At 41.4% G+C, this 19008-nt stretch overlaps 1 protein-coding gene across 2 annotated transcripts in view; it reads right to left on the bottom strand.

Moving 5' to 3' along the window:
- The window catches only part of LOC129831888 (beta-galactosidase-1-like protein 2), a 96441-nt gene extending 87429 nt beyond the window's left edge, over positions 1–9012 (bottom strand). For both annotated transcript variants that reach the window (XM_055895443.1, XM_055895442.1), the window contains exons 1-8: positions 8809–9012; positions 8273–8440; positions 8133–8177; positions 7918–8048; positions 6702–7391; positions 5675–5759; positions 2276–2419; positions 1560–1640 (exon numbers count right to left, since the gene is read on the bottom strand). In XM_055895443.1, coding sequence (XP_055751418.1) covers positions 1560–1640; positions 2276–2419; positions 5675–5759; positions 6702–6707 — 316 coding nt within the window. In that variant the 5' untranslated portion in view covers positions 6708–7391; positions 7918–8048; positions 8133–8177; positions 8273–8440; positions 8809–9012. The remainder of the gene's footprint in view (positions 1–1559; positions 1641–2275; positions 2420–5674; positions 5760–6701; positions 7392–7917; positions 8049–8132; positions 8178–8272; positions 8441–8808) is intronic.
- Between the last annotated feature and the right edge of the window lie 9996 nt (positions 9013–19008).

Raw genomic sequence — 19008 nt, 5'->3', positions numbered from 1 at the left:
CTATCATTAAGTTTGCAAAGACAACAGTGGTAGGTCTGATCACCGACAACGATGAGACAACCTATAGCGAGGAGGTCAGAGACCTGGCAGTGTGGTGCCAGGACAACAACCTCTCCCTCAATGTGAGCAAGACAAAGGAGCTGATCGTGGACTACAGGAAAAGGCAGGCCGAACAGGCCCACAATAACATCAACGGGGCTGTAGTGGAGCAGGTCGAGAGTTAAGTTCCTTGGTGTCCACATCATCAAACCATCATAGTCCAAAACACACCAAGACACTCGTGAAGAGGGCACGACAACACCTATTCCCCAGTCACCCAAGTCATAGACTGTTTTATCTGCTACCGCACGGCAAGCGGTACCGGAGCACCAAGTCTAGGACCAAAAGGCTCCTGGACAGCTTCTACCCCCAAGCTATAAGACTGCTGAACAATTAATCAAAATGCCACCGGACTATTACATTGACCCCGCCCGCCTCTATTTGTTTTGTACACTGCTGCTCCTCGCTGTTTATTATCTATGCATAGTCACTTCACCTGTACCCCCGCACACTGACTCGGTATCGGTACCCCCTGTTTATAGCCTCGTTATTGTTATATTATTGTGTTACTTTTTATATATTTTTTACTTTAGTTTATTTGGTAAATATTTTCTTAACTCTTCTTGAACTGCACTGTTGGTTAAGGGCTTGTAAGTAAGCATCTCACAGTAAGGTCTACGCTTGTTGTATTCGGCGCATGTGACAAATAAAGTTTGATTTGCTCCGACAGCATCTATGTCCTTTTTGAAGAACAAGACTATTTAATGTTGTTATTAAACCAAGTGTTAGATATTCAATTGAAAGTATTCTCCTTCTATTCATGGACAATTATTATAGACAATGTTTTAGTCTGTGACCACAGGTTACGCATTCCTCACAAAACTCATATGAGATGAGAGCCAAACAATAGCAGATATCAAGTAGGTTCTAAATACAGAATTAGGTGTACTTGTACATTCAGGTCCCTGATGCTATAGAAACAGGAGATAGGCTCCTGTTGAGCCATGCCGGCACGCAAAAGCCATGGCTCATGAAAGGCTGCTTACAGGGTATGCATGACTCATGAGCTGAGAGACAAACAGCAAATATCAAGTAGGATCTAAATACAGTATTAGGTAATGTATATGTGGTGCTGAATAGAACATAGGCACTCTCCTACGCTTTAGTGCTTGCTCTCATCCAGGCCAATGCTCATTGTTCTACATACTACACAATGTAAGGATAAAACGCGTTAAGATAGCCCTGAAGATCTTAGTTTACCGGGAGCCTAGGCTGGATACGTGTAAAATTGTTCTGACTGTATGTTTGATGGGTGGGAGATGTTCCTAAACCGTTAATCTGATGCCCCCTCCTATTCTTACTGTACTATAGTCCTCGGGGGGGGGGGTCCACCAAACCCAGCATCAATCTCACACATACTCATCTCTGATTGGGCAAGACAGACTCAATGTTCCCCATAGGGCCTTACTAAGTGACTTTGGAGAACGATACAAAGAAGAGCCCCTCACGGCAACACTCACTGTGGTAGCGGCTCAATATATTCCTCAGAAGAGTGTACTTGGTGGTGTAATCCCCTGCCTCAGATAATGGAGCATCGTAATCTGAAAAGATAATGCCACTATCAGAACGGCACGAGGAGCGAGAGGCGGAGATACCTCCTCCCGTGTCCGATGAGTTTCTCTCTGCTCCAATCAAGCATCTCAAGCCAGCAGGAGACATATTTTGTGGTTATCTTGACATATGCGGCTGCAGGAGTTTGGATGGAGGCAAGAGGCAGTCGAGGAAATAAAATGTAAATAGAGACTACTGTTAAACTTGAAGTTCAAAGAGCAGGTGCCAATGTGCCACTGTTACTAATGTTTGACATCAACGTCATTCTCCTCTGAGGAGCAAGGTCATTACAGTGTCAACAGTCGCAAAGAGGATATTAAACCCATCATGCCATCTTTCATTTACATTTCCCATGCATTTTATTAGCTTATAAATTAATTATGCAGTGAGTGTTAAAATGCAGCCTGAGGTCAAGCACTGTAGAGGAGTGACAGCACCATCTACTGGCCTTTACTAACAGTACAGTGACAGTTTATTACTGGAACCCTGCTTGTATAACTGGCTGGTGTAAAGTCCTTATCAGAGTTATGTTTCAATAAAGCGAAATAACAAGGTCAACTATGAGAACACATTGATTATAAAACAAGTGGACAGCAAGTAATATAAAGATGCAAATAGAATGTACCATAGCTTGTTACCATTGGCTTAGGCATGGGTGTGGCAATTGCTAAGGCCCCGTTCATGAAGCCAAAATTTGTTCCTCCGTGGAACATGTAGAGATTGATTGATGCATCCTCTTTCAGGATTTCCGTCACAATAGCAACCATGTCTGCCAAACAGAGGGTAACAAATGAGAACTCACTACTGGTGGGTATAGAGACAGAGTAAGAGCTTTATCATATCCATTGGTATAAACTCTACCTCTATATACAAGAGCTGTGGCAGGTAGCCCAATGTAAAACAAAAAGTATGATAACATTTGACAAGCAACCGACCTCGTTCCAAGCATCCTATTGCCCGTAAATTCAGTTCAATTGCAATATGGAATAAAACCCTGCCACACCTTATTACATTTAACTATAACTCATTGTAGGGACAACCAGATCCCCATTCAAAATCACCTCCTTCACCATACTGATTAGCTACACATATTGCATAGAACAGTGGTTCCCAAACTGTTGGGCGTGTTTTGTTAAGGAACTCAGTCCGGCTTTAAACTTACTCTTGAAAGTCATAATACTAGAATGCACAAGGTGCAAATTCGAAATTGGGTAAAACATTTTTAAAAAGTGTGTTAAACTGATAAATGTTATTTACACCCTGTCATGACGTTGCCCTCTTTGGGTACAGCGAGCACCATCCCCCTCTCTCTGTCTCCTACACCCAGGCTGCTGCGACCCCAGGTCGTAAATTCCTGGAGGAGATTATCTCCTCATGGCCACAGTATAGAGAGAGAGTGAGTTTTCATAGAGAGAACAAAGGAATTTCTTCCACCTCACAGAACTGGAGGTCCGAACAGTTCTGTGAGGTGGAGGAAATTACGTTCTGGAGAACGTATAAAAGATTGGTGAAGAATCCAGCTACGAACTGGTCCGGTTGGTACAATTTTGTGAAACTCATGGGAGACAATACGGCCACATTACCATAATGCTGTTTATACAATAGCCTCAGATATGAGGCTTACATCTAATTGTTGTATAAGATGAATGAGTGAGGAAGATACTGTTTGTGAAATTGTGTAATGTGATTTTGGACTGTTTAATGAAGGAAACTCCAATTCCCTTTGGAGTTTAACTAAATCAGAGGACCGCCCATGAGCACAGTTATGGTCTTGCGTCCTGGTACAGGCCATTTTCTGCTCTTCCGAATAAAACCCCCACAAGGTTTTTCTCACGAGACCAGCTTACGAGAGGGCCAAGATTTGAGAGGAGACCATAAACCTAAGGTTTGAGTAGATGGCTGAATCTTTTAACAACACCACGTGGTTAAACTCTTAGACTATCGATACCGACAGAATAAAAACAAGTCTTTGATATGAATTATTAGTCTGCAGCTTGGAATTCGGTATCATTGAACGCGAAGATCGACAACCGCCGAAACATATATTCTATAACGACATAAATGAATGTCACTCTGAACTATTCATTCTAACCATGACAGAGACAGAGAGGGCGGACAAACTCTCCAACAGAAACAAACTTTTCAACAGAGATCCCGACGACACACTGAGCGTAAATATATATAGTGAATGCAATTATTCCCGAATGAGTGAGTGTTCATGTGCAAAAGATTAGCATTTCAATTGTTATAATTATCAACTTTGTAGTGTCTCATCTCAGTTGACCCCCACTTCCCTTTTTGTCCACCAAGCCGCGATACCGGTTTATCCCACTAGGGAAATGCCGTTATCATTTCCTTGTAACTATCTACTGTTTGTTTATGCATTTCTGTGAATTACTTAGTTAGTAAATAAATATTTTAAGACAATTGATGTATGGATGACTCAGTGAAGACTGGGTTCGTGCAGATAACCAACAATTTACGACGTTTGGAATGAGACTAACATGAGGTAAATAATTCATTAATTCGAAGACTAAGTGATCAGATATTCAAATATCTGAAAGTTATATTAGGAAAATTATAACTTTATAATCTGAATATTTTCCTTGGTGCCCCGACTTCCTAGTTAATTATAGTTACATGATTAATCAGTTTAATCGCGCAATAATAATTACAGAGAGTTATTTGATAAATAAGTCTTCAGTTTAATGATGCCAAAGACACGACAACCCCATGACAAAATGTGTAGAATTTCAGGAAATAAGCTCAAAACCTGCAATGTTCCCTCCACCAACAGGAGGGATGTGAACAGTTTGTGTCATGAACAGTGCTTGTGCCCATAGAAATAGATGTGGTGCGTGCACGCGGGGGGGCTGGGGGGGGGGTGATTTCCAGTGCTGGAAGGGCCCCCCCACCCCCGAGTAAAAAAGTTTGTGAACCCCTGTCATAGAACATAACGACGTGCTTAATTAGACATTCAAATTCAGCTGACTTTACTGATTTAAATCAAGGGCAGCAAGATAATGAATAACAACGTATGGAGTGACAGAGCATGACTTGATTAGCATCCTGTGTGTGTGAGATAGACGTGGATGCTGATGGCAATGAAAGGAGGACAAAACCAGGCCTGAGGACCAGAGTTATCAGTGGCTGTTGTTCAACATAAGGACAGTCTGGATAATCTACATGACATTAATACACATCTACAACTGTGTGCCAAGCTGTGTGACGACTGACAAGTATTTACTGCAGTGATGCATTATCTAATGAGAGGATCTTGAAAATTGAGCTTTTTTTTAAGGATTCACCATCATGTAATTTGTCAAGTATGGCCAAAATATCTCAAAGCTAGCAGTGGCTACAGTGGTATGTGATTGGTGTGTGTGTGTTAAATGGTTAGTCATTGGCCCTTTCACATACTGTACTGTTCCCTTCTGAGAAGGGCTGAGTCACTCTTATCTAACAAGCTGCACACATGTACAGTGCATGTAGGTTAACAATAGGGGCTTTGCAGTTTCCATTTATTTTTAAGGTTCTAGACCAGGGGTGTCCAACCCTGTTCCTGGAGAGCTACCTTCCTGTATGTCTTCGCTCCAACCCCAGTTGTAACTAACCTGGTTCAGATTATCAACCAGCTAATTATTAGAATTAGGTGTGCTAGATTAGGGTTGGAGTGAAAACTACAGGATGGTAGCTCACCGGGAACAGGGTTGGTGAGCCCTGTTCTAGACACTGAAGGCCAGTACAAAAGCATAACACAGTATAAAACAGTATACAAAAGACAGCTTGGTTCAGCTGAAATTGACTACGTGCATCATAATTGAATTTTAGGGGGAATAAAGACCAACTCTGGTTTATGATGCTTGGCTTGGAAACAAGCACACATGGAAAGCGTATTCATCTCTGACAGAAACATACCACAAAGGAGAACTGACCATATGCTAAGCACCATGTGACCAATCTATTGAGTGTGACTCATGCGGTGTGGCAAAGAGATCGTACTGCTTGAGGAAATATGACTTACCCTCTGCAGCAAAAACATGGTGAAGGTCACCCCAGAGGTCAAACCACCCAGACCAATACTCCATCACCATCTTGAACTTCTGGGGCTAGAAGAATGGGAAGAATAATGTTCAACAGAGAACTACAAATAAACTAAATATATGTTACTCCTTGTAGACACACTATTTTCTCCTTGAACATCAGGGCCCAGTTTTTTTATTTTATTATCTGATTGGATTTTGGCAATCTAATAGGATTAAATGCATAGCTATTTCTGTGCATGTAATCCTTTCCGATTACTGATCAGATAACTTCTGAAAAACTTTGCCCAGACTATAGGCATCCCAAGACTGTGGTTCAAAGCAATTTATTACACAGATTAAGACTAAATAGCTAATATCCTCTGTTTTATCTACAGATGTCAGATGAAACTGAATAACTGATCAATTACAAAGCTGGAGCTGGATAAATCTAATGATAAATATCAGTAGATGATCATCTGAACACAAGTCAATACATTCGCTCACTTGAATTGCATCCAGATACTCAATTCAACGTCTATTCCACGTTGGTTCCACCAACGCGGAATAGAGGTCGAATTGACGTCTGAGCCCAGTGTCATGCTGTATTTTATTTGTGTATGTTATGCAATTACTGTATGTACTCTACGTTGAGTCAACCAGTGTGTGCCCAGTGGGATGCTACAGTGACTTCCATGCACAGGAAACTGCTTTGCATTTTAACAGTTCCTATTTTTGCCTTGTTTTCTCCCGAGCTTAATCTGTATCTAGGTAAACAGCACATTCCCTCATCTCATCGATCTCCTTTGTGTTTAGGCTTCAAGTGGAAAGGGAATTAATCAAGGCGCAGTTCTAATGAAGCCTAACAGCAGCGGCTTGACGCACACACACATCTATCCTTGGCACAGACAGAGCCCTTGTGCTATGGGAGAATACCAACTACAGTTCAGGCAGAGTCTGCAGTGTCAGATGGGCCAGAGGCTCTACTATAGTGCAGCTGTCTGTCTGTTTGTCCAGTCAGTACAATGCCTCCATTCACTCCCCCGTGCTTCAGCCCATCCTGGTTATCTGAGGTCAGGAGCAGTTCCTCGATCCCCCTGGACAATAGTGCCTAGAACAAGGATCTCATTTCAATTATGCTCATATTTCCAAGTAGATATCCTACTATTGCAAATGCAAATAGTTGTAGTGAAATCAAGATAAAGTGATGCACAGAGTGTGCTTGCGTGTGCGTGTAATAAAGCAGATGCACTGCACTGTCTTACCTCTTTTATGTATGGCATGTATTCAACATCTTTTGCATAAGAGCAATACTCATTCTCCACTTGAACTGCTATAATTGGGCCCCCCTTGGAGTACTGAGAGTTTTAAATAATAAATCAAATAAGAGCAGAGCTTTCAAATGACTCCTGAGTAAGTCAAGCATATATTTTCAAAGCCTTTGGGATTGATAAAACACCAAGCTTCACATTTTAAGAATATTTTTGCATTTTGATAGCCATAATCAACGACCATATGCGGTCACATTGTTGTCACTCACAAATTAACAGGAAAAATGGAAACCCTAGTGTAATTAATAGAAGAGTAGTGAGAAAGTGAGAAAAGATGACCTGATATGGTGCAACTCTTGGAATGAGTTGATCAAAGAAGGAGTCAACTGCTTCTGTGAAACCTGGGTAGGTTGTTCTCAACTCCATGTCTGGATCACGCAGCAACCAACTAGGGAGAAAGCAATACTTAACTCTAATGTTATCAACAATGTATGCAGTTACATTTAAATACAGGTTGCACGGATGGCATTCATGCATAATGACTGCATTGATTGTTAATGTGCTTCATAACAGCGTGAGTTTAATGGATTTCCAAATATCTATAATCTGGTTGACATAGTGGTACATACTGGGACATTTCTGGACCAATTACCCTTCCTCAATCAATTTTAGATGATGATCAGTCAGTCAAATTACTCTAATTGAAGGTGGAAGCTCAGGAAATAACTGTTTTCATTCTCTCTGTGTGTGAGACATATTGGTTTTCCACCTTAGATCTATAATTCTATTTATCCACATTACTAAGGAATGTGGGACTGTAACTCTTTTACAGAGACCTGACTGTAAACACCAATGTAGCTGATTGAATAAATGACTAGTCAATGAGGGAAATAACACCACACTGGAAAAGAGCATCACAAAAATGGATGAGATGTCGTATAGGGGGACCTATCCAACAGGGAGTTGAAACCAACCTGGGCTAAAATGTTAAAATCTGGGAAAATCTAACTTGGGCATCCCTCCTAAGTCCCACTCAGCACAGATCTAGGGTCCTGGCCGCAGAATCACCCAGAGCCCCAACTCTGCTGCTAGCCTGATGTACGCCCTGAGAGACACAGAGAAAAGAAGAGAGACAAAGCTCAACAGCTTTATCAAACATTTATCACAAAATCATAAACGTCTTCCTTACTTTAAAATCCCTCTCTTTTGCTCATGCAGGTTCCATGGCACATATCTGAAAGATAAAGCAGTCATTCTCAGTATCCCTCCATAGTAGAGCTGCAGTGAGTGGTGGTATAAGAGGACATGAAGTGTTCTGTGTGTCCCTACGTGGTGAGAGTGTTGACCCCACAGGCCCTCATCTTCAGCAGCCGGTCCTCCCAGTAAGCTCTGGGGACACGGAAGTAGTGGATAGAGCCCCCCAGGATGTGAAAGGGCTCTCCCTCCAGAGTGAACTGAAAGGAGTTGGCCCTCATTCTCTCTACCTCTGGGTGTTGGCTGGAAGAGAAAGACAAACTGCTGGTCAACCCAGAAAGTTAGACTATATAGAAGTCATAGGAACTAGACAATGGCAATCTAAGGTGAGTAAGAAAGTATTTATAATTCTTGTGACAAGCATACAAGACACAGCCAACAGATTTAGAAAAATCAACAAAGCTTTTAGCATACGCTACATACATGCTACTCCTCGTCTTCAAGTTCATGATGGGGTAAATTAAAGATATGGAATGGCTTTGTATTAACTAGACTATCAAAAGTATTGATTGCATATCATTTCTCACATTTGTAGTCCTACCTCTTCTATGTAATAATATTTAACAATCTGATAATATTTTGTCATTAAGAATGGTCTTTAATAGCATTACCTATAATAGATTGTCTTTAAATAACCAGTTTAAAATGGTCCGTTTGGGATACTGGTTGCCTATTGATGCATTTGCAGGTCCATGAAAACACGAGGAAAAACAAACAAATAGGACATAACTTTCTACATACTCTCGAGACCTGCCCATAAAGTCTTACCACAGACAGAACAATGAGACAGATATTTCACCGGATGTATAAATGTGAAGCATCCGCTTGGCGGTTCCACCCACTTGAGAGGAAGCCCATTAGCCGGCAGTGGGAGAAGATGGAACGAGATGGCTTTTGTCCGACATTCTGCACATTTTCTCATCGATTAAACATTTTTCTGTTCGCAAAACTATAATATTTTACGAACAGAGTAGACACATTTTTGTAGACTCTACCCGTTGCCAAAGTTGTAAAAAATTGCGTTGTTGCATACGCGTACTTCGCAGAGTAGACGTTACCTAACGGAAATATGCAAATATAGGTTATAACGCACCAATAGGGTCTCGCTAGCTCGTGCTTGGCTCTAACCACTATGACTCCCTTGTTTCCATTTGAAACGACAGGCTGTGGTCTTGATTTAGTATCTTGATTTAGTTCCGACAATCTTTGGCCTTATCGTATGAATTCAAATAAAATATATCCGAGAATGGCATACCGCTGTCGTGTGAGAGACAGCCTGACGACCATGGATGCATTAAAAATGGTTTACGAATAACATTACAGCGTTGCAACAGCTGGTTTGACAGCCCACGCCTTCAAAGACCCCACCGGAAGAACAGGAATAATACTATACAGGCGATTCACTCAAGGGGAAAATACAGGTGAGAACTATAGACCATAATGAATTAAAATATCATTTTCACCCGAATTACACACAACTCCAAACCTAATGCAAGTGGTAAGTCTGACTCAGTTCTGACAAAATCCACAGTGTTTCTCATTAGGCTATCATAATTCGATTTTTAGCAGGCAGTAGCCTTTAGTTTACATTGTCCGTGTTAGGCGTAAAATATTGCTCGCTTTCAATAGGCACTATGAAACGGATAGTTGCAATATATTGAATCACGTTTTGTCCTTACATCAAAATCAGTAAAAAGACAGGTCAGGCGAACTTGCAATACATTAATCTTACCATTTGGTGCTATAACCTAGATTGTAATGGGGAAAAAACTCAAAAGTTTTATCCATGTAACCAGGGTTGTCAGGTCAAGCTAAAATTTCTAGCCCAATGATCATTCAAAACCCGACCAAAAGGCCCGAAACTATCCCGATTGTATTTTTAAGCCCGAGAGGAGTTGCATATTTAAACAATAAACCCTTTTCCCATAACGATATCGAGTCAATTAAGGAATATCATAGTAACGACGCATAATTCGTTTTTCCTAAAATGTTTTTAAATATTGCAAGCTGTGACGTAAATTAATTTGAATATGTGTCAAGAGAAAATATAATTTGCCTTTATTAAACTCGCCAGATCATTTTCCATCGATGGATGTCGATTTTGTTTGACTGCTATGATTAAGCAATAAGGCACAAGGGGGTAAGGTGGCCAATATACCACGCTATTCTTATGTATCACGAAATGCGGAGTGCCTGCATACAGCGGTTAGCCCTGGTATATTGGCCATATACCACAAACCCCTGGGGTGCCTTATTGCTATAATATACATGGTTACCAACGTAATTACAACTGTAAAAAGTAATTTGTCATACCGGTGGTATATGTCCTGATATACCACGGCTTTCAGCCAATCAGCATTCAGGGCTCGAACCAGGTTTATATTTGTAAATGAATCCTCTTTGCGCATGCACATAACTGTAGATAAATCCGACAGGAGAGTTTGAGTGATGAAAGTTGGACAGAGAATCTCAATCTCTGAGCAAGAAACACTTGGACAAACATTTAAAAAAACGAAAGTTAAGCTATTCCTGGCAATTGTTGTTTTATTATTTGCCAGATGTTAAGACTACAAACCGTTATAAATGGCCCATTTGCGAGATTTCAATAGGCATAGGCTGCAGACTAAAATCTGGGTTTACGAATGTTATTCAATTTTGCCATGGTTTGCTTTGATAAAGATAGGTACCCTATAGCCCCTGATAGGCCTACATCTCATTTCAGACAGTCTACAGTAGTAGGCAAGAGGTAAACTGAACGATTTATCAGCTTCCTTAGTTCATATTAACAGACTAATTTATTCAACATGAATACCAAGGCAATTTTGAGGTAAGAAGTCAATGAGGGAAATAACACCACAGTGGAAAGTGGGTTGAGATTTCTTGTTGTTGTAGCGGTCCTGTTGCTGGGTTGTTGCCCTCCTACGGCCTCCCCCACGTCTCCTGATGTACTGGCCTGTCTCCTGGTAGCACCTCCATGCTCTGGACACTACGCTGACAGACACAGCAAACCTTCTTGCCACAGCTCGCATTGATGTGCCATCCTGGATGAGCTGCACTACCTGAGCCACTTGTGTGGGTTGTAGACTCCGTCTCATGCTACCACTAGAGTGAGAGCACCGCCAGCATTCAAAAGTGACCAAAACATCAGCCAGGAAGCATAGGAACTGAGAAGTGGTCTGTGGTCACCACCTGCAGAATCACTCCTTTTTTTGGGGGTGTCTTGCTAATTGCCTATAATTTCCACCTTTTGTCTATTCCATTTGCACAACAGCATGTGAAATTTATTGTCAATCAGTGTTGCTTCCTAAGTGGACAGTTTGATTTCACAGAAGTGTGATTGACTTGGAGTTACATTGTGTTGTTTAAGTGTTCCCTTTATTTTTTTGAGCAGTGTATATTTAATATTTGAGATTCTTCAAAGTAGCCACCCTTTGCCTTGATGACAGCTTTGCACACTCTTGAAATTCTCTCAACAAGCTTCATGAGGTAGTCACCTGAAATGCATTTCAATTAACAGGTGTGCCTTGTTAATTTGTGGAATTGCTTTCCTTCTTAATGCATTTGAGCCAATCAGTTGGGTTGTGACAAGGTAGAGCTGGTATACATTAGATAGATTTTTATTTGGTAAAACGCCAAGTCCATATTATGGCAAGAACAGCTCAAATAAGCAAAGAGAAATGTCATTCCATTACTTTAACACATGAAGGTCAGTCAATCTGGAACATTTTAAGAACTTTCAAAGTGACTTCAAGTGCAGTTGCAAAAAACATCAAGCGCGATGATGAAACTGGCTCTCATGAGGACCGCCACAGGAAAGGAAGACCCAGAGTTACCTCTGCTGCAGAGGATAAGTTCATTAGAGTTACCAGCCTCAGAAATTGCAGCCCAAAAAAATGCTTCAGAGTTCAACAGACACATCAACATCAGCTGTTCAGAGGAGACTGCGTGAATCAGGCCTTCATGGTTGAATTGCTGCAAATAAACCACTAGTAAAGGTCACCAATAATAAGAAGCATGGAGGAGGTGGTGTGGGGGTGCTTTGCTGGTGACACTATCTGTGATGTATTTAGAATTCAAGGCACACTTAACCAGCAATGCTACCAGAAGATTCTGCAGCGATACGCCATCCCATCTCTTTTGCGTTTATTGGGACTATCATTTGTTTTTCAACAGGGCAATGACCAAAAATACACCTCCAGGCTGTGTAAGGGCTATTTGACCAAGAAGGAGAGTGATGGAGTGCTGCATCAGATGACCTGGCCTCCACAATCATCCGACCTCAATCCAATTGAGATGGTTTGGAATGAGTTGGACCGCAGAGTGAAGGAAAATTGTGAAAAGGCTTCTGTGGGGTTAATACATGAATCCTGTGATGGCTCTGTATCTGCAAATCTTTTTTAAATCCTGTTCTAGCTGTGTGTGTGTGCAATTTGGAGATTCTATCACCAAAATTACAATCCAAAAACATAGCCACTGCGTGTAATTATATGGCTAAGCTTACACAATTCTTAATGTCAACGGCACAATATGGGCTATTTTTTAACAATAGTGTTAGGTGGTGCTTTCAAAGTTGGTTATATATTATAATTTGAATGGTAATATCATGGCCTTTAAGAACCACTTGTCAAACAAAGTTTAAAATGTATCAGGGTTTCAGGGTTTCCTTTTTAAAGCAATTTATACAGGTAATTCTGATTTGTACATGTTCGGTTGGCCTGAACATTCCAAAAATGTGTCTGATTGATAACGGAATCTAAGCTTTCAAATGATACAGTGCATTTGGAAAGTATTCAGACCACTTGACTTTTTCCACATTTTGTTACGCTACAGCTAGTGATGCACCGATATTATATTTTTGTCCGATTCTGATATTTTCCTTGACAAAAAAAAAACGATACCGATATTTAACATTTTAGCTGCCTTTTAAGCATTCTAGTACAGTTAAATAGTTAACACACAGACATGGATGCAGCGGTTCTTGCACTGCATCTCAGTGCAAGAGGCGTCACTACAGTCCCTGGTTCGAATCCCGGCTCTATCACATCCGGCCATGATTCGGAGTCACATAGGGCGGAGCACAATTGGCCCAGCGTCATCCGAGGTTGGCCGTCATTGTAAATAAGACTTTGTTCTTAACCGACTTGCTTAGTTAAATAAAGGTTACACAAACAGACCCAAAAATGATTTTGTTGGCATTTACGTATGTCCCCATTACCAGTAAAACATAATCAAAACCTATTTCTTTCACTTACTTGCTGTGCTGTTTCGTTGTTCGTTTCTTCAGTTTCATTCTCAACCAGGATTTCTATGGAACGCTGTTTGGGTCTTTGCGTGTCAAAAAAGATAACACAAAAATTAATGCAGGCGTTAAATGATTGTGACGTGCAGTCAAATAGTGTTTATATATATATATATATATATATATATATATATATATCCTCATTAATCTACAAACAATACCCAAAGCAAAAACAGGTTTGTAGAAATTTTGCTAAAATAATTAAATATCACACTTACATAAGTATTTAGAAACTTTACTCAGTACTTTTGTTGAAGCACCTTTGACAGCGATTACAGCCTTGATTCTTCTTGGGTATGACGTAGGGCTGGGAGATATGGCAAATCAATTCTCATTATATTTTTTCATTCGATAATTATCACAAACATTATTTGATTAATATTAAAAGTTGCATATCTCCTTCAGAATCAAGAATGCCTGAACAAACCGAAGGCTTCTTATTTATTGTCAGAAGTAGAACTCAAAACATTTTAACATCACTTTTTTTATAGCTGTAAACCCTTACAAGTCATGAACAAGAAATAAAAAAAATAGTGCAAGTCAATATATGCATTATAACTGTTAGCCTAATGCCACTACACAGTTCATGTTGGGGTAGTTGTCTTACAAGCAAGAAAGACAAGTCTGTCTAGCTTTAATGGTAATTATCACAATTTTAATCAAATAATGTTTAAAAAGGGTCAAATCTGCTTCAGACTCAAGCCTGCCTGAACAAACCAAAGGCTTTACTGTTTCTTATTTGTTAGAAGTAGAAGAACTCACAAATAACATTAACTCCACAAAGCTATAAACCCTTACTAGTCATGAGCAAGAAATAAAAAAAACAGTGCAAGTCAATATGCCTTATAACTGTTAGCGCATCACAGTTGAAGTTGGGGTAGTTTTCTTACAAGTAACAAGCAAGAAAGACAAGTCTGTCTATGGTCTCTGGCTTTAAAGCTGTCCTATGGCAGGTCACTATGTTGCCACCTGTGCTAAAAACACGCTCTGGGGGGGAGCTGGTCGCAGGAATGCACAGGTAGCGCTTTGCTAGGTGGCTGACTTTGGGAAAGTTTTTTTGGGTGGATCTTCCACCAGTCCAGTGGATTGGTTTCACTGTCAGCATCAGGAGACTGAAGGTAGCAGCTAAGTTCCTTTTGTACCAGCTGGATTTCAGTAAGACCTGTGGTGGTGGAGCATGGCTTTTTGAAAAAACTGCCGAGTGACTCTTTATCTGGCAGTTGTGGTGAAGCAGCAGCAACGTCTCCCTGTGCTGGGCTTGGGTTTTCATGTCCCTCATTGACCATCTCTGAGACAGCTCTTGCTTTTATGTGGCCCATCTTCTCGTCTTTGATGTAGTGTGTTTTAAAACCGAGGGTTGACCAACGAGGCTATGTCCAGGAGGTCATCTGTGGCTAGGTCATCATATTTCTCATTCGGGTGAGCTCTGTTTCACCATCATCAGGTTTCATGACCTCTGTAGTGAACAGGTGTAGTACTGGCAAAAAATCAGCCGGCTAGACAATCTGGACCCTCTCTTTCTAAAATGATCTGCCGAAATTGTTGCAACCCCTATTCAGCCTGTTCAACCTCTCTTTCGTATCGTCTGAGATTCCCAAAGATTGGAAAGCTGCCGCGGTCATCCCCCTCTTCAAAGGGGGAGACACTCTTGACCCAAACTGCTACAGACCTATACATTTCCTGCCCTGTCTTTTTCTAAGGTCTTCGAAAGCCAAGTTAACAAACAGATTACCGACCATTTCGAATCCCACCGTACCTTCTCCGCTATGCAATCTGGTTTCAGAGCTGGTCATGGGTGCACCTCAGCCACGCTCAAGGTCCTAAACGACATCATAACCGCCATCGATAAGAGACATTACTGCGCAGCCGTATTCATCGACCTGGCCAAGGCTTTCGACTCTATCAATCACCACATTCTTATTGGCAGACTCGACAGCCTTGGTTTCTCAAATGATTGCCTCGCCTGGTTTACTATCTACTTCTCTGATAGAGTTCAGTGTGTCAAATCGGAGGGCCTGTTGTCCGGACCTCTGGCAGTCTCTATGGGGGTGCCACAGGGTTCAATCCTCGGGCCGACTCTCTTCTCTGTATACATCAATGATGTTGCTCTTGCTGCTGGTGATTCTCTGATACACCTCTACGCAGACGACACCATTCTGTATACTTCTGGCCCGTCCTTGGACACTGTGTTAACTAACCTCCAGACGAGCTTCAATGCCATACAACTCTCCTTCCGTGGCCTCCAACTGCTCTTAAACGCAAGTAAAACTAAATGCATGCTATTCAACCGATCACTGCCCGCACCTGCTCGCCCGTCCAGCATCACTACTCTGGACGGTTCTGACTTAGAATACGTGGCCAACTACACATACCTAGGTGTTTGGTTAGACTGTAAACTCTCCTTCCAGACTCACATTAAGCATCTCCAATCCAAAATTAAATCTAGAATCGGCTTCCTATATCGCAACAAAACATCCTTCACTCATGCTGCCAAACATACCCTCGTAAAACTGACCATCCTACCGATCCTCGACTGGTTGATGGACTCAAGAACATCTATATCTGTATAGGTGGGAGCTAAGTGCCAGGTCTTTTTGTCACTGGACAAGACCTGTGAAATGGCTTTCTCCTGCTCCAGTACTCTTTGCACCCTCTTTTGACGTGATACCCAGCTGGTAGGCAACTCTGTCACCAACTTGTGCTGGGGTTGGTTGTGTTTTTTTTGAGCAACTGCCAGGTCTCTTTTTACACGAATAGGAAAAGGCACCTGCCACTTTCTTACACACTCCAATTGCTCGATCCACCAGTTTGTCTCTACCCATTCTCTAAGAGAAATCTTGAGATTTTAATAGTTAAAATCACAATAATCCCTTTAGTTATGTACAAATGTAATATTTAACATAATCAGTTGATGAAAAAAATGCACATTTAGTTTCATCTAATACAATATACACAATTGACAAGGTTACTTACCAATGGCCAAGTGCAGACGATGTCCAAAACATTGCAGTCGGGTCCATTTGTTGATTTGAGCAGCCTTCACCACGTTCACACCACTATCCGTTGCAGACCTGTCTGTCTTGACTGAGTCCCCAGGAGGCGAGAGCATCAATGAGCCCATCTGCTATAGCGTCACCCGTGTGGTCGCTGGGAACGTATGTTTGAAGGCATTTATTTAGAAGATTCCACTCTATCAATATAGTGGACAGTGATGCTAATATAAGGCTCTGATGTGCGACTACACCACAGATCAGTAGTAGTAGCAAAATACGTTAAATCTGTCTTGAGCTGTTCCTCAACTTTTTCCCTACACTCAGCGTAGAGTTTAGGCAGTGCGGTGTGAGAAATGTTTGCGGCCAGGGACAACGTACCTGGGTCAATTAAATTGATAAGCCTCTTGAAACCTTCCTTTTCGACTGTGCTAATTGGTTGCATGTCCTTAGCAATGCAATACATAATAGCATTTGTGATGTCTTTGTCTTTTCGATGTTTGCTCGTAGGGCATAAACGCTGTCAGTGTTGATTGCTTCGGGCGACCATCCCTAGATTGGCTGGTGCCTGAGGGGCGTTTATCAATGCTGTGGCGCAAACTCAAACTTTCTGCATGTTCCAAAGGGTGATTTTGCGTCAGATGGTGAAAAGGTTTGTCGTATTACCAGACTTGGTAGCCACCTGTCTACGGCACAATTTGCTCTGCTCTTTGTCGGACTTCAAAAAGCCAAAACACTTCCAAATAACTGAAACAGTTGAACCCTTTTTATCAATAATTTCTTAGTTGAAAGCTGCTCCTTCCCCATGGCTATCACTGCCACTTTTCACCTACATCACAATTTTTTTGTGGTTTAATAGTGGCTACTTCATCACTCGAGGTGCAAAGTGGTTTTTAGTGGGCATATACACTACGGTTCATAAGTTTGGGGTCACTTAAAATTTGCCAAAAACAAGGACATTTCTTTGTCCATTAAAATAACATCAAATTGATCAGAAATACAGTGTAGGGGCCTCCCGGGTGGCGCAGTGGTCTAGGGCACTGCATCGCAGTGCTAACTGCGCCACCAGAGTCTCTGGGTTCGCACAATTGGGCTAGCGTCGTCCGGGTTAGGGAGGGTTTGGCCGGTAGGGATTTCCTTGTCTCATCGCGCTCCAGCGACTCCTGTGGCGGGCTGGGCGCAGTGCGCGCTAACCAAGGGGGCCAGGTGCACGGTGTTTCCTCCGACACATTGGTGCGGCTGGCTTCCGGGTTGGAGGCGCGCTGTGTTAAAGAAGCAGTGCGGCTTGGTTGGGTTGGTTGGGTTGTGCCTCGGAGGACGCATAGCTTTCGACCTTCGTCTCTCCCGAGCCCGTACGGGAGTTGTAGCGATGAGACAAGATAGTAATTACTAGCGATTGGATACCACGAAAATTGGGGAGAAAAGGGGATCAAATTTAAATAAAAGAAAAAAGAAATACAGTGTAGACATTGTTAATGTTGTAAATGACTTTTGTAGCTGGATATGGCAAAAAAATTAAATGGATTATCTACATAGGTGTAGGCCCATAACAAGCAACCAAACTGTGTTCCAATGGCACGTTGTGTTAGCTAATCCAAGTTTATAATTTTAAAAGGCCAATTGACCATTAGAAAACCTTTTTGCAATTATGTTAGCACAGCTGAAAACTGTAGTCCTGATTTAAAGAAGCAATAAAAATGTCCTTCTTTAGACTAGTTGAGTATCTGGAGCATCGGCATTTGTGGGTTCGATTGAAATTGCCAAGAAACTGAAGATGTCGTACAACACTGTGTACAAATCCCTTCACAGAACAGCACAAACTGGCTCTAACCAGAATAGAAAAAGGAGTGGGAGACCCCAGTGCACAACTGAGCAAGAGGAAAAGTACATTAGTATCTAGTCCTCAACTGGCAGCTTCATTAAATAGTACCTGCAAAACACCAGTCTCAATGTCACCAGTGAAGAGGCAACTCTGGGATGCTGGCCTTCTAAGCAGAAATGTTTTGGTACCCTTCCTCATATCTATGCCTCGACACAATCCTGTCTCAGAGCTACACAGACAATTCCTTCAACCTCATAGCTTGGTTTTTTTCTCTGACAGGCACTGTCAACTGTGGGACCTTATATAGACAGGTGTGTGCCTTTCCAAATCATGTCCAATCAATTAAATTTACCACAGGTGGACTCCAAGTTGTAGAAACATCAAGGATGATCAATGGAAACAGGATGCACCTGAGCTCAATTTCGAAAGTCTGATAACAAATGGTCTGAATACTTATTTAAATAAGGTTCTCTTTTTTTAATTGAGGAGAAGAAATATATATTAATAGGAATAGAGCTAAGCACAGGCAGATTCCTAGAGGAAACTTTATGTAAATAATATATTTCTGAATTAAATTTAATACATTTGCAAACATTTCTAAAAACTTGTTTTCGCTTTGTCATTATGGGATATTGTGTGTAGATTGATGAGGAAAAAATATAATTTAATCAATTTTAGAATAAGGCTGTAACTAGAGGTC

Source organism: Salvelinus fontinalis, chromosome 33, assembly GCF_029448725.1.
Source record: "Salvelinus fontinalis isolate EN_2023a chromosome 33, ASM2944872v1, whole genome shotgun sequence".
NCBI lineage: Eukaryota > Metazoa > Chordata > Actinopteri > Salmoniformes > Salmonidae > Salvelinus > Salvelinus fontinalis.
This window is presented reverse-complemented; position numbering and strand designations above follow the sequence as displayed.